Below are 24,063 nucleotides of genomic sequence, written 5' to 3'. Positions count from 1 at the left end.
CTACTTGTAGGTAAGTGAAGTTTTGGTAACCTTTGTGAACCTCTTTTTGGGGGGGTAGTGGTTGTTAATCTTGGGTCTTGGGTCTTGGGGATTGGGGAACTTTCAAAGGTTGTTTCGTAAAAGATTTCTCCACAATATAACCCTTTTGGTTCCCCTACAGGTCCCGCGCCATCCCTTTCTCCGTTTTAACCAATCCATATCCTTGCTTATCTCTAGCTGTGCCCAGATGATGCAAGCTGAGGTGACTAATTTTTCTTACCTTCTACATAAGTACCTTGGCACTGAAGGTAAGTACCTTAGGTTAGGTACCTTAGGTAGCTTCAACCTTATTTCCATTCAACCCGTGAACCCCCACTACAAAGTACGTACCTATAGGTACCGTTCTTTTATGATTAAATGCTTCACTTGGTAAATAGCGAAATATCATACATATCAGAATAAAACAATCCCAGATTCGAACGAAAACATCAAGTTAGGTAGTATCACTCCATTACAGAGTGAATTATCATTCATGTTATCTCAGGCCGAGATGAGATAGGCTTGCCCTAAACCTACCTAACCTAAGCTTTTTATCTTATCTACCTCATGTAGGCCGCAACCACGGCCGCGGGGTCTGTGTGCCTACGATACGCCCAACAACCAAGATCCTCGAGAACAACTTTACAAATCCTTTTTTTTTCAAACGGCCCTGAGACGCTCATTTCCCACTTGGTCATTTCTTCCATTTAAAGCCACATACTTTTATATGCTTATTTTCTCTCCTTGAACCTGGCTACTAAATCTAGCTTACGTAGATCGCCATAGCTTGTCTTCCCTCATCCGTGAGTCTCTCCTGCAGATACTGAGCGATTGCCCCATTATGCCGGGCATTGGCCTCGGTAAGGTATTGGCGTACCCAGACCGTAATGTCCTGGATTTCGGGGTAGTCATCCCGAGGAGCCTTCTTGCATGTGTTGAGAGCTGTGAATCCTAAGCCGAAGCCGATGTCGTCCACGTCCGCCTCATTAACTACATCATCGCCAACACCGCCTGTTACCTTGGGCGGGTTTAATAGTAACTTCAACATCGCTTCACACGTGAATCGCCATCCCTTAACGTAACGCTGGGCAAAGGCAGCGCTATCTCCCATCGACTTGGCGAACGAGATAACGGCTAGTTTGCGATCGACAGGGCGCACGAGCAGTTCTGAGCTTGGGAGAATGATGCTCAGGTAGATCTGAGTGAAGAGATTGTTCTGAATCAGGTCTACTTGGCTGATAAAGAAATCGGTACCTAAGCCTGCTTCCACTCGGGCTGATACTAGGTGATAGAATCGCACAAACCGAAGCTTGAACGAGTCAGACGGGGCTTTTTGGAGCTTCGTGAAAAGGAGAGATAGGATTTCTTTGAAATAGGGCTCTATGGCATTCCTGATAACAAGGTTAGCGACCTACTACCAACCTTATTCGGCGGCAATACGTACCTATCGATTGATATAATAACAGATTCTAGCAAATCGAACGCATTCTGCTCTGTCTTCTTGCCGGCAAGGAGGGTCTGGAAGATACCCAGGACAGATTGAATATGGTTTTCTGCTACTATAACACGAGCCGCTCTAGGTATTATGGCAGCTAGTAGTCTTGTAAGCGCTGGGACGTTTCCTCTTGTCTCCCAAAGCGTTGGCATCATCAAAGGCTGTACCAACGCCTGGTATTGGCTAGGCAGGTTGCCAGCTGGTTCAAGTTCTAGCAGCTTGGCCCAAAGCTGGAACACATAGGGTATGAACTCTAGAGACATAATTTGTTAATACCAGACACCAAGATATATACGAAGGTGGCCTTGCACATACCGTTCACATCCTCTGTGACAATTGCGTTGAACGGTGCCCATAGTCGATCCTCCAGTTTTGAAAGGCCTGCAGACGAGCCAAAGCTAGGTACTTTGTTTAGTGGATGCCTATGTAGAAGGAAAATATAAGCGTGGAGAGCGTGAAGCTTACCTTACAACAGCACCTAGAGCTTCAAAATGGTAATAGTAGAATCGCGGGTTGCTCGGGTTAGCTTTTATGATGTTCGTGATTCCGACTAGGTGGTCCAGAACCATATCGACGAAATTTGAGATACCAGTGTTCATAACAATTAGTACCCGCATGATACAGCGCATGAGAAATTCGTTTTCTTGCATCTTCGCAGGCGAGTTTTCCTTTTCTACAAGCTTGAACAGGTGGTCAAGAAGATCTTTCGCGAAAGGTTCAATGTCAGCTCTGCCGAAGAAGCGAACGCCAGAATCATCTGTTAAGTAGAGAAGCCTCTCGACACAGATAGCTGCGTATGTGTAGACGACATAATTGGACGAGCCCATATTTTGGATCAAGGGTTGGAACGCGGCTTGCCATTGCTCTTTGGTCAGTTGACTTCGGAACGTGTAGAGATATTTGATAGCATCAACTTTAGAGATTGGCTCTACGCCCGCATCCGAAACAAGGTCATTGGCAATATGCTGTTGGAAGAAGTCAACAACGTTAACCAGCGAATTGACCGTCTTAACACCATGTGCTGCGGTCACAGCACCTTTAGCTGCAATCGACAAGAAGAGCGAGATGGCTGTATCCTTGTCCTTCCAGTTCGTCTTGCCTTGCTCCAAATAGTGGTTTATATATCTTCCCGCGACGGTGGTGACCAGTTGCTCGAAGTTGCCTTGGAGCTGCCTTAAGAAATCGGTAGCTGCTCTTCGTCGTGAATCCGTGTCTGATCCTTCGAGATCACGGCGGATGAACTCGATGGGTTCATCCTCAAACAGCTCAATGTCGGACTCTCTCAACGCAACATTAGGTAACACAACCTTTTCTACAACTTGACCCAGAACGTTTTCGTCGTTAAATGCCACAGAGTGGCGTGGGTTTGCGGCAATGGCCGTCAAGAAATGCAGCGCTTTGCTAACGAGATTATCGTACTTAGTTTCAGGCCCAATTGCCGAAAGCAAGTTCCACGCGCTATTAACAAAAACCTGAGCGTATCGACCGAAGTCGTCGTCAAATTTAGTCACGTAGAGCTGCAGAACTTCGCAGATATCAGCCTTGACTATTTCGATCACGCCAGCTTCTGAGTCATCATCTGTCGCTAACAGCGGGTTTTCGTAGGTTAAGTACTTGTGTAGCAGGGTCGAAAGGTGTTCCAAATTCGATTCGAATTGGGGCGGCATGTCTTGGCAAGAGAGATCGTAGAATACTTTGATTAGGAGACTCAGCGTATCGAAGTAGCCTTTCAAGGCTATCTTGTCGTTGGCATGGGTAGTAATCTGTTGGTCTGTGGCCTATGACGCTATTAGCTTGGAGTAGGTTGGGAACAACACGCAAGGCTGTGTCCTTACACTTAAAAGATTCAGGAACGGCACGGCAAATGTGTTGAGTACGTGGTTGATCTCGGTGTATAGATCATCAGAGCGGTATAAGGGCCGCCATCTGACGAAGATAGAATGTGCAACTTCCAACACTCCGTTATTGACCTTGAAGTTATCAGGTGAAAAGCGCGATACGAGATCGGCAACGAGGGTATCCCATCGATCCCAGAAATCGGAGTCGGCGATTATGCTAATAGCCTCACCCAGTTGGGTTTGGATGGTTGGAGGACAGGCGATCATTAGCCCAATAAGCTCCTGCTTTATCGTATTGACCTCGTCAATGGGAAGTTTGTAGTTGCCTTCTTCGTCCTGAACATTACAGACATCAGCATTATACGCGTATAGACGTGGAAAGCGTATCGAAAGTCGTAACAGTAGCAACAACATACCACATAGTTATGTCGAATGTAGTTCTTGAAGCAGAGTGCTCCTGCGAGACGGGTCTTGGGTTGGAGGTTCTCGGTTGCTACTATCTTGAGTAGCTGTAGTGAAAATTGAGGTTTCTTTTCCTCCTGCTTGAGCTCGTTCTCGGCTAGAATATAAATCTTAGTTTTCAACCCCAGCTTTAAATTATGATCGCAAGGTCGGAAAGGCGATAGCTTGTTATATGCGACACCACGAGGCGGGGCAGAAGAGCTCTCTTCTTACGTACCTTTCTTATGCTTAGAAGGGTCGAGAGTCGCATCCAACAGCTGGGCGATATGGCCCAGGTCTGAAGCCATGATGGCTGCTGCTCGTCGTGACCTTAAAGAGTTTGGATGCTAGAGTTGATGCGTGTAATGTATGTATGTAATGCGTGCGATTTACTGTTGGGAATAAAAAAAAAGTTGTTGGCGGAAGATTTGACAACGATTTGGACGATGTTAGGTTACACTTTGTACGTAGTGCATCTTTTAGTATTTAGCGTTAGCCTAATTGCTATTTTTTTTTATTCTTTTATTGACATTGCACTGTTGCCTTACAAGGCGTTTGGCCGACGAGGCAACCATAACCACTAAGAAAGGTCGCTAAGTGGCCTGTGCATAGCAATTTTCAGGTACGGGATAAGTGAAAGAGGGGCAAAGTGGGGTTATATATGCTCAAATCAGCTATTGACTGCTCTTTGATAAGTCCAAAGCCCCACCATCGTCATACCACTTGGGAGAAGGATGCAAGTGATAAGGTAGAAAGTACAGGTACTAACATAGCATGGAAGCCGCCAGAATTAAAACCTTACTATGTAATTTGAGCAGCTCGGTGGATGTTCCACACGTGATTTCCCCTTTTCCCTTTTCCCTTTTGGCAGCAGCGAGCAGCAAGTATTAGCAAGTAGCTTCATTTTATATGCGATCAGAAGTTCTACAAGAAGTTTTATTATACATCAGAATGCCTCACATGCCTACTAATGCTTGTATTATACTTTTTACCATATTGCAATAACAATTAGTTATTATTAATAAGATCTATTTCAACCCTAAGTTTTGCATACATTTCTTCACGATACCGTCGCGGGAAACCGCACAACCAATAAGTTTCGGTTGCTGGCCATAGTCAAATCCGAAGATAGGGAATATGATTAAAGTCTAAACTAATAAAATATCAAAATGACCTATAATGAACATTCTGATAAAACTCAACGGTCCTTTGGGCTTATCCAGTTAAGATTTAATATCTAGGAAACTTCCTAGGTACCTATTTATATGTCTGATTGAGGTACTTTACTAGTCAGTTTAGATAAAGCCATAACACTATGTGAGCTTAGTCGTGATGGTATAATAAAATTTCAGAGTAGCCTGTACCTATTATACGTACCTCTTTATTACGCCTCATGATAATGGGGCCTGTGATATATATTCCATGGAAAAACAAAGCATAGCAAATGGTCATATTAGTATTTTCATTGATCTTTCAGCCACATGAGAGAGTTGGGGGAGCCCTATTTTTTGATAGTATGGAACTAGGTATATTCTACGGTAATTGGTAAAGCTTGATATCATGATGAATTAACCTGTGTAGAAATTACATCAAATTGTGATGCACCGAACTAATGAAGTGTAATTGTATATAACATTATAATATAAATAGGGCGCGGCGTAGTTGGAAATATGTCCAGACTATCTGGGGAATTATAGCGATAGTTCTCATGTATCAGGGTATTCTTTGTATCTTGCAAATGATTCTCATACAATAGAAACTAAGTTCGGCGTACAACCGAGATATATAAGACAAAGAATACTTACCTACCCTAAAAACCAATGCGTAAGCAGCCATAGTCAGAAATAGACATTCCTGGTCATATAAAAAGAGTACGCGTCTCAAGCTGCAGATAGGAGAAGAACTGGCGGCCTCAAAACTTCCACTATCACACCTAATAGTTTAGCTTACATAGTGAAAGGAGCGTATCATTCGGATGGTTATGGGGCCGGTGTCCCGCTTTGCAGGCAGGTAACCAAATAGTTAAGACAATATTTCCGGCCCTTCGGAGCCCCGGGTTGACGATCACAAACAACTAAAATATCTCTCATACCGTCAGCCGGGGCCACAACCACCGTCAGACCGGGGACCCCACAGCGGTATTCTTCTGATCTACCGGGCTTTGTCTTGTTTCTGCGGGGGTCCTTTACAAGGTAGGTATGTACACGTGTAGCTGAGAGCCTCATCGGCATACGTATGTCATGAAACCCACGAATATTCCTTATACCATGCTCAGTTGTAGTGTGGTGGCTGCTAATCGCGCCATCATATAATGGCGAAGTCTTTGATTCGTTAAGACAGCGGCCCTATCACGATTTCTAGCATGAATAAGCTGTCAGCAATTATATAATGACACACTTAACGCCTATAATACGGAAATCTCCAATTATTGAAAAGTTCCTCGATCTCGAAGATACGCCCCTAAAATGGCCATCGGCGATAAGCAGAGGCGTGTTGTTCGGGCATAGCAATACAGGTACCTAAGTACTACACTACCTACCTGGTACCTCTATGTATTCATCGGCGCTGTTTTCCTTCCCCACATTCCGCGGGCGCATGAAGTACACACGTATTTTTCGGTCCCGCCAATTACTCTATTCAGTTAAATTTCTTCCCATCGTCCAATCAGAAGTCTAGATCTGTTTTCAAGGTACATACAACATTGTACACTCACTATTCCGCCCATGCAAAGACGTCGAAAATATGTGTCAATCCGTGCCCCCGAACGGACGCAGTGCCCGATGGACACGGGTTGCGAACGCCTTTGTAGTACTGGAATAGACAGACTGGCAAAATAGTTAAACTGCAGAAAGGTCCGACTGTCCGACAAGGCTCTAGAAAATCAAGCAAAATCCTACGCGGATTTCGTATTATACCTATCCCGTACTTAGCTTACGATATCGATATTTGACATCTGCTATGTAACAAGGCTTCTTACAAATCCAACATCCCGGTACCGGGCCGGGCTTACAATACCTAACTGCACATTCAGTGCTGCGACGATGTTGCGATGCCCTGCCCCTGTAATGATACCTTATATCCATAAGGGACTACGGCTCAACAATAATGAAACTATCCGAAGCGTCCAGCCGGATAGGACCTGAAGACTTACCCCAAGGAGAAAGACATCAGATTTAAAACACCGCACTCTTCCTCCTACCAGGCCTTCCCCTTTCCTTTCCTTTCCTTTCCTTTCTTTTCTTTTTCTTCCTTTTCTTCATAGAAACGTTTCTCATCCAATTCAACATCCAAAGACAATATTTCAAGATGGCTTCGAAATCAGTTGCTGTTATTACGATGAGCACCCGAGGCACACGTGCGGGACCCAATGTAGCCAGTTTCGTCCGGAACATCGTCGAGAAACCCCTAGCCGCGAGCGGCATATCCGTCACCGACGTAGACGTCGTCAAGTTTAACCTCCCCGTCTACAACGAAAAAGTGGCTCCAATAAGTAAGTAGACTGCGATCTATAAATCCCTGCTGGGAACTTCGACCTGACGTAACCGCCAGTGGTCCCCGAGCAGGCGTCCTTCCAATACGAGCACTCCAAGGCCTGGAGCGCCGAGATCATCAAGCACGACGGCTACGTGCTCGTCATCCCCGAGTACAACTACTCGATGGCGGGCGGCACCAAGAACGCCATCGACTACCTCCTCCACGAGTGGAAGGGGAAGCCCGTCGGCATCGTCAGCTACGGCGGGAGCGGCGGCCTTAACGCCAGCGAGCAAGCCAAGGGGGTCCTCAACAACATGGGCCTCAAGGTCGTCGAGACGCGGCCTCAGCTGCCCTTTGCCAAGCCGGACCTGTTCTCTACCATAGGCACGGGGAACCTGGGCGACAGCACCGTGAAGGCTTGGGAGGCAGAGCACCTTCCGAGCATACAGAAGCTCGCCGAGGAGTTGAAGACGTTGTTATTGCAGCCTAGCGCTTAAGCTGAGGCTTGCAAAAGACGATAAATTAAGCTACGGTCAACTAGCTGGGTGGTGGACATGCGTGATCGAGTTTTCCTACAGCAACGCCTATCTAGCTTAGGTGCCTGGGTAGACATCTATAGACCGTTTCGCGACATATCGCTCCTAAAATATTTCGGAAACCAGTCTTTTAAGTACCTACTCTGTGTTAGTTATCACATGCTTGATGCAGATGTCATGAGAGTACTATAAAGGAGAAGCTATAAGAAGGTTTCGCCATTAAACCCAAAGCCAAGAAAGTAAACCAAAATATCGGCAAATCATAAGTTTCAACATCCAAACCAGCCTTGAATCCTCATCTACTCATCTACCAGTCAGTTCTCACCAATACGACCGCACCAACACAATTTGCTCGATGAACCTAGTTACTTATAAGGTAAGTCCCTAGGTTAGAGCTATCTACCTTTGGTTTTCTTGTGTAATAGCTAATTCGTTTCTGCCTATGCTTCTTGTTCCATCTCATGATAGTAAATGAGATACGTATTCGACGAACTAGAGCTATGAACAGAGACATAGCTATTTACTCAGTGTTGACATACTGTGAATTGAAAGGCTACTTAACTCTAGGTATATACTAAGGTGTGATACAAAACATTCACCCAGCCGTATTTACTATATTCTTGCGTGCTCGAATCAAACTTATATACTAGGTAGTCAAGGAAATTCGAAATGACGTTTTCTTTAGCTACGGCTCGCAGTCATAATCGCTGCCATCACGACCTCCTCTTACGAGGCCGAGCCGTGAACGGTTTCCAGCAACTGATTTTAAGTCGACTCACGAACCTGACAAGAAACGGCTTAGGTACCTTGCGCACGACTTTTCACCAGCGTGAAAAGGTAGTCACATCGCTTTGCAGGCTCACTCGACACGAGGAAATTCTTATTAATACCAGACTCTACAAGGTCGTCTTCTTCCTCCTTACCTATTATTTCACTGCACCTTGTTTTTTTCTTCCCTCCTCGTACCCTTCTCGCAATGGAGCCACCCGCACCGCGATCGTTTCTGGATCTCCCTGATGCCATTCGACGTCACATTTATTCCGCAGCCGGCCTGTTTGTCGACTCCAATATTTTCCTATATCACAAACGTACGCTATGTTTCGAACATACTGACCGTTTCTGGACGCCTTATTGTAGCCTTGCATTCTCCATCAACCTGCTCCTCACCAGCCGGGCCGTCCACAAGGAGGTATCGCACATATTGTTTTCCACCAATCGTTTCTTCGTGCAAGACGCGCTTGTCTTACTCCGGTTCCCGGTCTCTGCTCTATCCTCTATACCATCCCTGAGTATTCACTTGAGTTATCCGAAAGTCTATCGGCGATTGCAATATGGACATCCCTTATACCCTCGCCTTGATCATGACAAGGGAGGTCCCTTCATATCTAAAGATAATATCCTGCTTAAGAACTGGGAAAACGCAGCCAAATATATCGCTCCCTATGTAAAGCCCCAAGCCCTCGATTTTGGCTTAATCTGCTACGCAGACTCTCCTGAAACGGCCCGGCTCGCTCTTCATCCGCTTCGCCACCTCCCTACCCTAGCCAGCTGCCAGATACGACTCAGCGACGAGCCTCATATCCACGAGCTTGGGGATATGGCGAAGGAGGCGGTATTGCGATCCATAGGGCCGCCCAAGTTCCCGCATGAAGGGTTTCCCTTCCAGCGTCTCCCATCGGAGCTTCGCGAGATGGTATTACGGTACACCGACTTAGTCACGCCTTATAATACCGTTAAATGGGTTTGCGGGAAATACTACATCAAGTTCCGCATTTGTGACGCGACATGCTACACACCAGATGAGAAATGTCATCCCAACGAACATAAGCACTGCGTTGGCATCGACCACCGCCAGTGCGTCAATCCGTGTCAACATAGGGAGTGTGTCGATTGTCCCCATTATGGTTGCCAGTTCGTAATGGGCTGCCACGTTCGGAAGGTCCGTAGAATCGGGGATTTATGCCATTGCCCTACGGGTTCCTTCTGCAGTCGATCGTACACCGCCTACTCGGTGGATTGCCGTTGCTGGCGACCCCCCACGCCGTTGTTCCTGGTTAGCAAGGCGTTTTACGCCGAGGCACAGGCGGTCTTCTTCTCCACGAACCAATTCATTGTTTACGACAACCACAACCCTATACGCAAACATCTAGAAGCTACATTTCTGGGTAACACGATCTCCGACACCGCACTACGCAGCCTTCGGTCGCTACATGTCATTGTGCTCGCTAACGTGTATGACAAGTGGATGGAGGTGCTACGGCGCGTCGATGGCAAGCTCACCAATCTGCAGTACCTGTCCATCCACTTCAACGGCATCGACCTGCCAGACTGGTGTGGCCATAATTTCACCGAGGCATTACAGGGACAGTCGGGAGAAACAGCAATCCGCACCGCAAAGCAATTGACGAGCACGTTATGGCCGATGAAAGACATAGATTCCCCCAGAAGTGTCATCAGATCCTTTTTCGTGGGTATTTCACTGCTCTCAGGTACATTTCAATACTATAAGCGACGTGAGGGTATTTATCTCTTCAGGCCTTGGGATGACAAAGAACGTAGGTATCCAAAAGCCAATTTCGAACGTAAAGTCTGTGGCGACTCTGCAGGAGATGTGGGGGATAGCTCGTCTGCGTTGGAGTCAAGAGGCGACGTATGGGTAGAAGGTGTCTTTGTATTTAAAGATCAGCTAAGTAATCATCTTGACTGTCTCCTCACTTTCGAGATAAACACAGCTTTTACCGGATGAAAAGTTGTTTAATAAAAATTAATAATAGCAACAATACATTGTTGACGAGTCCTTATTTTACGAGACACGGCTTTTGGCCCGTATTTTTGAATTAAGCCTAAAAAATTCAAAATAAATGCATTTATAAACATATTGAATATGATTGATTTAAATTTAGAAATTTTTAAATTGAATGCGTTGTTGTGATAAAAGATAAACTTGAATGAATTATTAGGGGTATGTCTCTGCTGCTAGATGAGGGTTATCATGGATTACTACATAGTAATTCTAAACCAACACGGATCGTACTTAGAAAATGTCTATTCATTACCCGTTACAACAACCAACCCCCCCTTAACCAGTGCATAATTCATTTAGAATCATTCCCTAATAAACCAACTCTCACTACTAGAAGACAGGTATCCCTTCTTATGTCATAACTCGTATCTTCCATCACTAGTTAGGTACTCATATAACCTCCCCTCCCTCTCTTTTCTCTCTCTTAATTCTCCTCTTAAATTCTCCTCTAGTGCACCTAATATACTAGGTATATATATCTAGGTACCTTATATATATTATATTATATACACAAATGCACCCGTTTTCATATATAAGGCAAGTCTTTTACATGACAGAGCATAACGCCGGGTTGCTTTCGCCAGGATTGTAGATCATGCCACCAGGCTCGGCTTTGTTGCGGACCTGCTGAGTTCTTGGGGCGCCCTTCATTTTGATTGGTATGATTTTTTTCTACGGTCGATGTAGATCGATAAAATGTGATATAGGCAATAAAGTCTTAAGAAATTTCAAGTTTGATGTTGTAGCTTGTGTGTGGATCATCTAAGTAAAATGAACTTGGACTTGGGAATACTGTAAGCTTTATAGTAATCGAAGCGTAGACATTTTACGGTATCCGCCGTAAAAGACTCTTTTGACACATATGGGTGTGTGTGCCTTTGTAGATATGCTGGTCATCTAATATTCTTTAATCCGCTTCATTATAACACTGTCGGCATGCACGGTATTTAAAGAACGTAGAATGAATGCTTTGACGACTAGCATGTTTCAGGTACTACATAGAAAACCTGCTGCTACTTATAGGTTTAACCCCTTTGGGTCTGGTATTCATTGTCCCTATCCCTAAGCCGACCTCCTTTGCATAAACTCATTAGCTCATAACAATCCTTCCTCATAATAATGCAGAAGCAGCTTATTTGAAGACCTTGCCGGCGGAGTGCTTGTACTCCTTGTCGTTGTGGACGACAGGCTTGTCCCATGTCCACATGGATTCGACAAAAGCCTTGTCATCAGCGTTGGTAGGGTCCAGCTTAGTGAACTCGTAGCTCTCGTAGTCGGGAGCGACGTCAAAGACGGGGAGATAGTCTTGGCCTCGGATGACAAAGGCACCCTCGATGACCGAGTCGTTGTTCTCTCCGTACACGGAGGCACAGCCGAAGAGGTACTTGCGAGAAGCCTCAAGGCGAGTGTTGAATCCACCAATCAGGTTGTTGGACATGAAAGTCAAAGTCAACTCGTCGTTGTACTTGTACTTGACCTTCCAGATGGAGTAGTCGGTAAAAGGGACGTTCTCCCAGAACCACTTCATGGATTCAGCCTCGTCGTGGTTAGAGTAGTAGCGCTTCAAGTCATCAAGAGCGAAGGCAGAGGGTCCTAAGGCCTCAAGAGGGTGCTTAGGCTTAGGAGCAGGGGCGGCCTCCTCCTCTGCGGGCTTGGGGGCAGCAGGCTTGGGAGCAGCCTTAGCTTGCTTGGGCTGCTCAGCCTTCTTCGGGGGTACGTTGGTTAACTTGGGAGTCTCGAGAAGCTCAAGAGGCTTAGAGACATCAGCGTAGATGGGCTGGTTGTAGACAGTCTCGTACCATCGAGTGACGTTGGGGTGCTCAGAGCGCCACTGCTTGTCGAAGAAGTACTGGAAGCCACGCGAGATGATACCAGCGGCAAACAGGTCGGCGAGGGTGATACGCTCACCAACAAGGTAGGTGTTGTGAAGAAGGTGCTGCTCAACAACGGAGATAACCTTCTCCGAGTTCTTGGCGGCGTCCTCAACAGCCTTCTTGTTGTAGGGATCAACGCCCAAAAGAGGGCGGTACCAAGCAGCGAGCTTGGGAAGAACCTCAGTGTTGAAGTACGACGTCCACTTCAGGATGGAGGCATAGCTATGCTTTGTTAGTAGTTGATTCCTCAGATACTACTATTGGGACGTTGACTTACTCTTGCTTGGTCTTACCGAGGAGAGTGGTCTTCTCGTTCTGGGAGGTGACTAGAAAATAAGAAATTAGCAATTTTTCTCGCATCATTTTATGCGTACATAAGTAATGGACAAAAGGCAATAAGATCAGAAAGTAGAACCATGATCAACAGAAATTTTCAGATAGGGATAACTGTTAGAATAATGTCTAGGTCATCATATGATGCCAATTTGGTGGAGGGGTTGAATACGAAAACTCAATTTAGAGAGTATTAAATACATACGGTAGATGGCGATGGCTATAGACTCAGTCAAGTTGAAGCCATCGCTGCCGGCGAAAGCGGGGATCTTGGCAAGCGGGTTCACCTGGAGGAACTCAGAAGAAGGGTTGACAGTGTCGGCCTCGACGATGTCCAGGTCCAGGCCATTGGCCTTCGCAACCGCGAGGATCGCGGTAGAGCGGGGGTTGAGCTGCGCAACGTGAATATATCAGTATTTGTGTTAAAAACAAAATAAACAAAAAATCAGTATACGACAATTTAGTTATTATCGATATAGCTTACCTCCTTGGTGAAGAGTTTTCCGAAAGGCGCCATGATGAATTATAGGATCTGGTGCTTGTCGAGATGATGAGAGGAGGGGAAAGTTAGAAGTAGACTTGAGTAACAGAATTTTTTTTTTCTACTCTCGCAAAAGCAGGAGGCGGGGCAATCGCGCTCCTGGCTCAATTCAAATTTCTATTAGGCGCTTACCTTACCCCCCACTTTAGAGTCTTGCCGAAACACCCCGCCTTCCAAGATACGGTTACCTTAGGTACCTACCTACCTCCTTAGGTTAGGTTGGGTAGGTACCTACTTCCACTGTTTAAGTGGTCGGCAATCGGAATATCTGACACGCCGTCCAATTGAATTCGGGCATTGCATTTGAAAAAGTGCTTCAATTGAGGTTCCCATTAAAGCCTACAGGCCTATTATTACACACCTATCGCACTTCAATATTCCGACCCATCGATCGATTGATTCTTAGTAGGCGCAAGGCCATGAAGAGGATACGATAGGTACAATGTCCTCTCTAAGATATGGCCTTCGCTGTCTTAGAGATCTCCGGGCGACAGCGACCCGACAACCGAGCATCTCAGCATCTCTAAAGGCTTCTTCTCCTTCTTCATCTTCTTGCTCTTCTACGTGCTCGAGAACACGCCGAACGTTTACGACGACCACGGCTCGACAAGATGATGCTTTAGAACGGCTACAAGCGGCGGTAGACCAGAGCCCTGATGCGGCCGAAATAGATGTGATGCATGTCCGTCCCGTGCCGCTTTCGCCATCTTACTTCTCGCGCCATACGCAATTCAACGACAGCTTCGTCCTGATTCAGGACCTGGCTCGGAAATACGAGAGACTTCCTATTCTCCCCCCCGGACAAGCGCCGCGGGTGGCTTGGAAGACGAAAGAGCAGTACCGATTGGCGATTGGTGAAGCAGTGAAGGCAAGGGATTACGCAACCTGTATTGGGCTGGCTAAGAGGTTAAACCAAATCCACCCTGATTTAATGCCAGAGGAGGTCCAGCAAGGTCTCCGGCCCTTCAAGCGAGATATCAACTTCTATCTCAACCGAGCGAAGCCTATTGTGGTTGATAGGTTTGGTAGGTCGCATGGCGTCGGGAGGCGGAAATCTTCAGTCGCTCGAGTATGGCTCGTGCAGGGGACAGGGGAAGTCCTTATTAACGGAAAGACCCTGAACGACGCGTTCGGAAGAGTTCACGACCGGGAAAGTGTGCTTTGGGGATTGAAGGTAATGGACAGAATAGACAAATACAATGTCTGGGCCCTTGTAGAGGGCGGCGGAACCACCGGCCAGGCCGAAGCACTCGCGATGGCAGTTGCCAAGGCTTTGGCTGTTCACGAACCAGCATTGAAGACGCCCCTTAAGAAAGGTAAGTCAATGCAGAATCCCTACAAATTTTTTTGCGCCAGTATATCTCTAATATGCCTCAAGCTGGTTGCCTCACTCGTGATCCGAGGAAAGTCGAGAGGAAGAAGCCTGGTCACCTCAAAGCAAGAAAGATGCCCACCTGGGTCAAGCGATAAGACAAGTCAGATATGTTGTTTCGCAATACGACTCGTGGGTTACATTTTTTTTTATGCGACTCTCGAGCAAGGCGATTACCTACCGAGGTATCTATCGGCCTTACTGGCAGAAGGTTAGGTTACGTACGTTATGGTCTATATTATCCATATAGTAGACTGTATGTGCAAGGGCTACCTAAATGTACCATTATGTATCTGCTTCTTATGTGGAATGTATATGAGATGCCAACAGCAACAGCTAAAGATGAGAGAAGGCTACTTCGTAAATGAGCCTCGCCAACGCGTCCTCCTTGCTTATATTAATTGGCCAATCATAGCCCAGGGAAGTTAATTAGACTAAACACGAGTTAAGAGACCGGGTATTCGGGTTGTGTTATATCATGTATGACGGGTGGCTGTAAGATCGGCGTTATGTTGTGTTTAGACTCCGCGTGATACAACGGCGGCGGTCAACGAGTCTTCAAACCCAAGTAAACAAAGGTAGCCCTGAAATTGGCACTGCATAGGTCGTGAATTTGTTCCAGAAGCTAATAAGAAACCCCCGAGTAAAAGACGCGTAGCGCTATCATTATTTTTAGCAGCCGGTCACTCAAATAGATATCAAGCACGGACGGCATTTTAAGCAACCCTGGCAGCTCATCAAGCATATTATAGGTAAGCATTAAGTAACATTCCTTACAGAAGTCGAGGAGGGAAGCCATACCAGATATCGACTAGCTTCAGACAATGGCAGACGCAGAATCCTTCTAGAAGGGAGTTGTTCGTTTGGGGAAATTGTTTAAGGGGACATGTCTTGGTTCAAGCTATAGGTAGATTGCAGCTCTTTTTTGAGTATAGAGCTAGGTATATGCGTCGCTTAGTTTGATGGAAGACAGAAGCTGACCATGTTGAGTGTCTCCGCTTGTGACTTGCCAATTGGTAACGAGGCGAGAATAAATTATGCCTATATGCTTCTACAATACCACCTCATAGATGGTATCGGCACAGTTACCTAAGACATCGACAGCGCGTCGGTCATCTCTCACATAAATTTGACTCCCAATTTGGCCGATCCCGTATTAATAAACGTGATACATTTTAGCCATCGGACTACGTGTCTGGTTCTTGAAGCAAGATAAGCGTGAATCAACGTGACCTGACTCTGGCCTTGACCCAATACGAGAAGTAGTGTTTCTGCAGAGAAACGGTGCAAGCCTCATTTGGCCTGGATGAGGCTGAGAGTGACAAACCACACAGCAGCCAATACTGTAACGTTGGTCACTTTATATCGCCGATCTTTCCTGTTCCGACGCCCTATTTGTACGCGTTTATGTCGCGCAATCTAGGCTTCACTTGAACGATTCGGTATTGAAAAAACCGTCGCCGGCGACCTAGACCGACATAACCGAGTTAACTAACCTCGAAATATGCCAAGCCTAGAAAAATTTGGTATAAGGTATCTGCTTGCAGATCGTCAATTGGAGAAAGAAGTACCTAAGGAACATAGGGCTAACATGTTATAGGAGAGTCGGTGTCGCCGATGTATCAATGGCATCCAAATGCATCTCTGTGAAGCCACACAATACTTACTACTTCCTACTACTGATGCTGAGATGTACCTGGCAAAGAGTCTTACCACGTAGCAAGCCATGCCGGCCATGACGAGTATACCGATCCATCAGATAAACTCGACTTCGCATTGTAGGGGGAGATCAAAGCTCATGTGGGTCTTCCAGCGCCCAGTTTCTGTTCTTTTCGAATCTCGGGGACCTGCGCTAGTCAACGAAGCCCATAAAAATGGGGTGATTTCTTGTACATAGTCAAAAAGTATCAATTTCATACCTCAAGGCAGGCCTATCATTGGCCTCATGTGTGTATTACATCCGGGGGATGCTTACTTACAAATAACCCGTACCTATCATTCATCTTAGTAATACACCGACTTAGTAGCGGACATGTAGAATATCAAGTGCAGACTCCAGGCTAAAGGTTTCTTCACAAGCTATCCACACACCAAGTGACTACCGCAATCTTAACGCGCCGGTTATATTAGTGTCTCTGCTATATTAGGTGTGATATATTCTATAATAAAGTTAGCCGTTGGGACATATGCTAGGACGTAGGTTGTTGATATTGAGTAGAAGAGATCTGAAAATTGATGACAGTGGATTGGGTTGATGCAACACCCCGGCTGACTCCGGGACAATGTCAGACGGACCCTTGTCGTTCTTTGACGACATCTTAACGCCCCTGTCGTCGACCGGATTCAAGGTTCAAGGATCTTATTTAAACGACCAGACATCAGCCATCTCTTATTAGAAGGCCTCCTTGCGGCCTAATGGGTGCCTCGTACTGCCGTACCTCTTTTCTCAGCACATGCTATGCTAGGCAAGATTGGACGTCCAACCTACGCCTAAAGATGCGCTGAGATGGTTAAATAAATGACGGTGGCCTGTCTCGGTCCTTATTCATGAACATTCGTAACCATGAATAATGCTAGTTGCTCAAATAGTATGCATAAGTTGACCGCTAAAGAGACAGTCTAACAAAAGGGTCCGATATCGATTGGCGTGTGGTTAGCCTGCAATGAAAGTGATTACAAGGCCGGGTTAAAAATGTATATGCCTGCCCCCTGAATATTTTAGAAAATTCTTCGCTAGAGCCAATTATGTAGTTTCATACTTGAAATTTTCTATATCGACCAATAGTTGACCACATCGAGACCACATCGAGACAATTCCATAGAAGAAACGTTCCTTTGTCGGTCTCCTAAACCATTTGGGTGTGTGGTCCGACTCATACTCACCGGCTTCTTTTCCCCGGGGTCGAATCAGCTTCCATCATAAATTCATGGCAGTCAATTAGATCGATTAGTGGCGTCTTCTAGATCTTTAACTAAACATGCAGAACATACCAATACAGTGGATATCGTAGCTACCTAGGTTCTATTCGCTGGAGCGTGTACAGAATGTTGTAGGTTGTTTAAAAAAGATTATTTGTTTTATAGCTCCAAACAAGGAGGTAATTCATAGCCTGACAAAAAAAAAAAAAGAAGTTGGGGGCTAAAACCACATAGTACCTATGAAAATGTCTAATTATTATCAGCAGGAGCTCCTGCTATTTGGTGGATAAAATAATAATAAGGCAAGAAGCATTAACCAGGTACCTATAGTTGTAAACATTTAGAAACTGGAAAGCACTAGGCCTCATCTCATCTCATCTCATACATTTCCTAGGATCTGCATGCATACAACGTTTCCTTCCTTCCTTTATTTTGCCTTATAATTATTAGGCAGGATAGTTCCCCATATGCTTACCTAGGTAGGTACTTATACCTAATATACCTGACATTGGCAACTTCATTACCTAATATTAGTCCCTCAATTAAGTAGGTACATTATAAGGTGTTACCTACATATACGTACATAATTTTCTAACTTTGTTCATAATATTAGATCATATCTCCGTCTTCCCGTTCCCTAGCTCGTCAATCTTAAACAAAGCAAAACTAAACACATAAACTGAAATGACAACGTGACGAGGAAGCGTAACGAAAGATGAATGTTGTTGTAACAATCATGGTAACAGTCATCTTTGTATGACACGTTGAATTTTGAATGCCTGCTTCACAGTACCTTTAGGTAAGTTCTAAAATGGCCGATCTGTGCAGAAGAAGGAATCATCTCTCAATCAGCATCAGCCACACAACAGAAAAGTCGGCGCACAATTGAGAAAAGCAAAACTTCGTCTTGTGTGTGTCGTGTGTTACCTCTAACCTACTAAGTTCTTTATTAGGTATAGGTAGGTAACCAAATATTTGTCACCCCTTTTCCCCCTCTCAAACCCATTTCGTCCTAATTAGGTACCCTTACTTTTCTACCTGAGTCGTTCCCTACAATACTTACACTATGACCTTTGGGCAATCATGTCTCTTATTAGTACGTAGCAATAGCTAATGTTTGTTAGCGAGAAGAGAAAAGAGAAGAAAGAAGCAGAAGAACAACACAGTCTATACTGTCTATACAGTACTTAATGTCCAGTTCAACTTCGTACAAACCAGGCATAATCGTACAAACGAGCCTTAAGATCTGGTGGCCGTTTTCTGATAGGCTGATCTGCGCCAGGAACATGCGCGGTGACGCGTGACACCCTTCGAGTCAAAGATCTCTGTTGAGGCTGGAAAAGGGTTTGTCTTATATGCCCCTGGCCAATATACCTTACCCCGTACCACCCAATAAGTTCTATTCTCCGGCTCTACACTCTCTTCACCCTTCCACCAAGGTATCTATCTGGGCACCCATCAACTTCAGGCAGGGTCAAGCTTGGTCCGGCAGGGTATTGGACAGATCACCCATCATGTCTCGTAGGGGCACGCCCTTGGGGTATCGGTAATAGGGATTCACTCGGACCCGCACTCGATTATCTGTGCGCACTGCGCAGATCTCGTTACCCTGTCGCAACCAGATGAGCCCTGCCTACCTACCTAGGTAGCAAGCCCAGCAAGTTCCAGCAAGCCTAGCAAGCCTAGCAAGCTTAGCAAAGCCCCAGGTACATTTTACGCACGGCGCAAGTTAAGGCGTTGGTGTTGTTAACGTGTTTTTGGGGAAATCTGGTTAAAACTCGTCCCTATTCCCCTTCTCATTGGAAGGTCGTCGCCTGATCTCATGTATTACATACCCACTGCTTTGATGGGGTTACATGCGAAAAAGGGATTCGAACTTCCATTCTGTCTACTCTACATAGTAGAGTCTAATTGGGTCTCCACTTCCTCCTACTACTGGCTCCTCTCGACCTTACCTACTCCTCGACATCCACCTACCTACCTGTAATAATATATCATGAGGCAAGTACCTACCGGCTAACGAGTCAGTTCCTTACTGTCCTGATAAAAAAAAAATCTTGCTGCCCTCTTGCTTGTCTACCTACGCTGCACTGTAGAAAATCCCCGACCACCTTTAAAATCCTCCGGTGTCAACAACTCTATTCTCACTTACACCCGCTGCACTGTTATTTGGCATAGACATTTTCTTGTTACTGATCCCCCCTCCGACTTCTACACCTCTGCTCTACCTACCTTAAAAGAACCACGTACGACGTCGCTTCAATGTTACTCATGTCTTTGAATCTTTAATTATCCAGATCAAGAAGAACCTTATTTTGTCTTAACTTAATATCGAGGTGCTTTGAAGCTGTGTACTCACAGTCTGAGGAGAGCGAGCTAACTAGGAATCTCAGTTACGTCCGAGCGAAGCTGATATCCAATCCGGTATCCCTCAACACCGCTAAAGAATTTGAGGTATTACGTCCTTATCCCGGTGTGGCTTGCTAGTCAATTTGGCTCGGCAAAGTCACAATTTGTCGGTTTACAAGTTAGTTACAAAAGGTACTGGGATCCTCCCGGTACGCGTAGTGACAACAGCTTGGCAAGTCAGATACGTCCCCCCTAACCTACTCGGGATTTTTGTGGACGAATCCATCCCAAATTCCTCCATAGTAGGCATCTAAGGACGAACTCAAAAATCTGGGACCTCGGAGGCATCGTCACCCTAGTAAGGGCCTAGGTTGGGGTACCCGACATATGGTCGGGCGGTGTTTGCATCGAGAAGACTTTTCAGCATTCAAACTTTCGGCATCTCATACATAGTCGGTCTTCCCTGGCAAGCTTTAACCTTTCGTCCTGTCGTATTCCATCCATTAAACACAACTCTTTGGGACGCATCAACGGGAAACACGCCGTTACATGCCTAGATCATATATATCGACACCTACTAGACTCTCACTTTAGGGTCTTCGTCCGAAATTTGTAGGAGAAAGCCTTGTAACCTAGAGCAACCTTTTCTTCCCACTGTGGCGGACCTGTCACTTGTCTGAGCCTGAAGTGAGAATTTTATTCGACCCCGCGTATTCTATCTATATCGCAACAAACTACTCTCGGCCGTTTTCTTTTTCTTTTTTTTTTAAAAAAAAAAAAAAAACTAAAAAAAACTTGTATCGTCTATTTCGGATCCCATCGCACGCACTACTTGCACGCGGCGAGGTTCTCCGAAGATTCTAACGGGCCGGCTGTATCACGGCCTAAGCGAACCAAGGTGGCCCTCCTTTGGTGATCATAGCTCCGTTGCCGGAGGAGCATCGGTTAGACTCGCCCCTTAAAGCAAGCATCTTGCGACCAGTTTCTCGTGGTATGGACGATCCCAGGCAGCGAAGGAGGCCGAACGAACCGCCCGTCAATGCTCCTTCTAACACTAGGTATCCGGTTCACGATCCCAATGCACAGGGACGGTCGTACGGCGCAAGCGGGTCTGATAGGTATCGGCCCGCACCTCTCAATACATCGCCTGCAGCATCTAGAGGTATAGCAGGCACGGCTAGCTACAGTGGATATTATCAAGAGCCGGCAGCAGCATTCTCCACTGCCATGCAGCAGAATACAATGCCATACCAGTCTGAATATGGACAAGACGCTCGACAAACACCAAGCTTCAATGCGTACAATCCGTCGATGATGTACAACGTGCCGCAAGCGAGCACGCAAAGTGCCGTGTACGATACGAGTCAGCAGTTCCCGTCGCGGCAACCTGCAGCACTGCATATGATACAAACGGATGTGTCCAACCCCTATTTCCCGAGCGAACCGACCAACCCGGCCGCAGCAACAAGTCTGCAGTCACATGCCGGCTCTTCGAGTACATCAGCAGCGGTATATCAGCAGAGTCCAGTTGGCCAACGTACAATGCTACAGAACTATCCGAGCGGGATAGCACCAATGAGCGGCATGGCCCAAGCTAGCACACCCGAGCAGGCCATAGAAGAACCCGACTACTCGCAAACTGCAGAGATGAGCGAGGCGTATGCGCGGTATCAGACTGCTTTGGGGGAGGTATTTACCAACATCCGTGACGGGGTGTTACAAGCTGCAAGCGAGTCGCTCTTGAACATTTCCGAATGGCTGCTCTCGAAGGTAGTGGAACTAGGTGAGCTCACTTATCGGATATTGTGATGATGTTCGTGAATTTAACTTTTAAAGGCCTCGCGGCAGACGATGAAAACCTTCACAAGGACCGTATCAAAATGTGGCAGGACTTTAACCACGCATGGTTGTCATTGTTTCAAAAGCAAAAGGATATGATGGAGTCTGGCGCGCCACCGCAGCGAGGCCAAACGCTAATTAGCGAAGACGGATTGAGAAAGATGGGGAAAGAGATAGTTAGGCTCTGCGATGGGATCGATCGGCATGGCCTAGTGGACTACGAATACGGCGTTTGGGAAGAGTCTATTGTTGCCAGTACGTCCCCAGCCCAGTGGTAGTATATTTGCGTATGTTCGACCTACTAATCAGCAGCCCAGTTATTGAGGAGTGCCTCGACCTATATGAAAACGAAGAGGAAACCGAGCCTTCCAATTCCTCTGCGACGAATCCCGCTGGAGCGGGAGGTCGTGGACATCGGACGTCTCGATAGTAATGGGTAATCCAAACGAGATAGGGGGGGCTGAGGCTATGGATTCGATTGTGGTTTAAGATATATACGAGGCGTTCCATGCGGTCACGACGATTATTTGCATAGCAGATTGTGATACCCATCGATCCCACTGACGGCACGAAATCGTCGTCGGTCCACATCTCGCACGCCAGTACGAATAGGGATGGCAGGTCAGGGAGTTGTAGGAATTACGACGTTGCATCCCAGTTGCATGTTGGCCTAATTTATGATGTGGCACTCTTACCTGATTTGGGTATAGAATACGGTCTTGTTTCAGCAGTGATGATATATCGAGCTGATATGAGGATGAAGACTTCATGACTTCTCGAAGGAGAGGGACCATATGCTACGGCAGTAATGAGAGACATGCAACGGGACGATGAATGGCGAAAAAGGAGAAAAACGGATTGGGGGGGGATAGGGGCTCATTAACCTAGAGCGGAGGTGTACGACTATATGTAATTTGTTTTCAGATACCCTTGGAAACTGGCGTGTGTGTAGGAACGGTGGGGAAAAAAAAAGTAAGGTATAGAGTAGAAAGGTATCTGCTGCTCTCACGAGCTTGTTCGCCTAGTCTCATTAAAATGGATTGCTCGGTATAGTTAGCTAGTACCTAGGTAACTATCAGTATTGCAAGAATTATTATGTATAAAGGAGGCAATTTACCTTAGGTTAGGTATCTACCTTAGGTAGGTATACATAATGCATACATCCTCGGAGCAGCTGCTTGCAGAAAGAGTTATACAACTTTCATTAGGTTAGGTAATCTTTGATTGCATAAGGATCTCTAGCTGTTATGTTAAAGAGGTACCTAAGGTTAGGTATGAATAAGCGTACCTAGGTAGGTATCAATAATAAATCTTCCAGCTTTCATTTCATTTCCTTTTCTTCCTTTCCATTTAATTTAATCACTTCTAATTTTCTCTCTATTCTCTTTTTTTATGTGTGTTCAATCTCAATCAAAGAAACTATCTGTTGAACTATTAGCAGCTTCTTTCTTACTGTTCCATCTCTTGTGGATATCCAATTATTATTATATTGATTGACTTTCGGATTGCCATCCTATAGGCTCTTACCAATATAGACTTATCCATTTTAATATAGCTTCTCTACCTTTGCTGCGCCGTAATATCCAGAACCACTTCTCTATTCCCCATCTTACCGCTTCCGGCTTTGTCTATTCATTATAAGAGCTGCACCTGTCCCTTATCGGAAAGACACTACTCAATTGGGATCAAGGTAGTAATAAAGGGTAGTAGCGAAGAACCTTCGAGGCTGAAAGGAACCCCTTAAGCATTGCCATTTACGGCGAGCTGCTAATATTGATTGGCCGGTCGCCGCAGCCGCGATGATGCAAGTCGATCTCGGGAGTATTCCGATTCAGCTGGACGTGTTTCTGACAGCCAGCCCGCGAAGATCAATTAGCTGCCGTATTCTGGGTCGTGGGCGTCTTGTATGACGGCAGGACGGTCACAGCAGAGCAGCCATTCTAATATGATCGGACCCAACGCCATGGGATCGTAGCTTGTGGCTCTCTGCCTCATCTGATAGGCGTACCGTGCTACCCTCCCGGTTACCAACATTGTTCTAGTTGTTCCATGGACCGATTAACTATGGTTCAAATTACTACAAACATGGGAGATGCGCCCGTGCTACGATTCGGCGATGCTTCATTTTATGATGTGTCACTTTTCGTTAGACTCGCGGGGGGGGGGGGGGGGGGGGGGGGGGGGGGGGGGGGGGGGGGGGGGGGGGGGGGGGGGGGGGGGGGGGGGGGGGA

At 46.1% G+C, this 24,063-nt stretch overlaps 5 protein-coding genes across 5 annotated transcripts; 3 read left to right on the top strand and 2 right to left on the bottom strand.

The window, feature by feature from the left end:
* Positions 1 to 405: 405 nt before the first annotated feature.
* Positions 406 to 4,311, bottom strand: F4812DRAFT_427172 (Cse1-domain-containing protein). Its single transcript, XM_047934077.1, has 7 exons — positions 4,031 to 4,311; positions 3,768 to 3,910; positions 3,349 to 3,687; positions 1,979 to 3,291; positions 1,829 to 1,911; positions 1,463 to 1,766; positions 406 to 1,409 (listed from the first exon to the last, which is right to left on the bottom strand). Exons 1-7 carry the CDS (start codon positions 4,098 to 4,100, stop codon positions 782 to 784), a joined length of 2,880 nt encoding a protein of 959 aa, XP_047790837.1. The 5' UTR covers positions 4,101 to 4,311; the 3' UTR covers positions 406 to 781.
* Positions 4,312 to 6,458: 2,147 nt separating this feature from the next.
* Positions 6,459 to 7,973, top strand: F4812DRAFT_427169 (NADPH-dependent FMN reductase family protein). The gene is made up of 2 exons (XM_047934076.1): positions 6,459 to 7,282; positions 7,342 to 7,973. Exons 1-2 carry the CDS (start codon positions 7,099 to 7,101, stop codon positions 7,761 to 7,763), a joined length of 606 nt encoding a protein of 201 aa, XP_047790836.1. The 5' UTR covers positions 6,459 to 7,098; the 3' UTR covers positions 7,764 to 7,973.
* A 648-nt stretch (positions 7,974 to 8,621) lies between these two features.
* On the top strand, positions 8,622 to 10,628 carry F4812DRAFT_427168 (uncharacterized protein). Its single transcript, XM_047934075.1, has one exon. It carries the CDS (start codon positions 8,779 to 8,781, stop codon positions 10,546 to 10,548), a length of 1,770 nt encoding a protein of 589 aa, XP_047790835.1. The 5' UTR covers positions 8,622 to 8,778; the 3' UTR covers positions 10,549 to 10,628.
* A 1,109-nt stretch (positions 10,629 to 11,737) lies between these two features.
* On the bottom strand, positions 11,738 to 13,329 carry F4812DRAFT_451024 (eEF1-gamma domain-containing protein; the record flags this gene model as incomplete). Its single annotated transcript, XM_047936156.1, has 4 exons — positions 11,738 to 12,701; positions 12,757 to 12,805; positions 13,018 to 13,204; positions 13,297 to 13,329. The coding sequence occupies 4 exons, from the start codon at positions 13,327 to 13,329 to the stop codon at positions 11,738 to 11,740; spliced, it is 1,233 nt and encodes a 410-aa protein (XP_047790834.1).
* A 269-nt stretch (positions 13,330 to 13,598) lies between these two features.
* F4812DRAFT_427165 (37S ribosomal protein S9) lies at positions 13,599 to 15,456 on the top strand. Its single transcript, XM_047934074.1, has 2 exons — positions 13,599 to 14,669; positions 14,732 to 15,456. The coding sequence occupies exons 1-2, from the start codon at positions 13,796 to 13,798 to the stop codon at positions 14,821 to 14,823; spliced, it is 966 nt and encodes a 321-aa protein (XP_047790833.1). The 5' UTR covers positions 13,599 to 13,795; the 3' UTR covers positions 14,824 to 15,456.
* The last annotated feature ends 8,607 nt before the right edge of the window (positions 15,457 to 24,063 follow it).

The sequence above is a fragment of the Daldinia caldariorum genome (assembly GCF_022478825.1).
Source record: "Daldinia caldariorum strain CBS 122874 unplaced genomic scaffold F4812scaffold_7, whole genome shotgun sequence".
NCBI classification, from domain to species: Eukaryota; Fungi; Ascomycota; class Sordariomycetes; order Xylariales; family Hypoxylaceae; genus Daldinia; species Daldinia caldariorum.
Note: the sequence above shows the minus strand (reverse complement) of the source record. Positions and strands in the feature narration are given on the sequence as shown.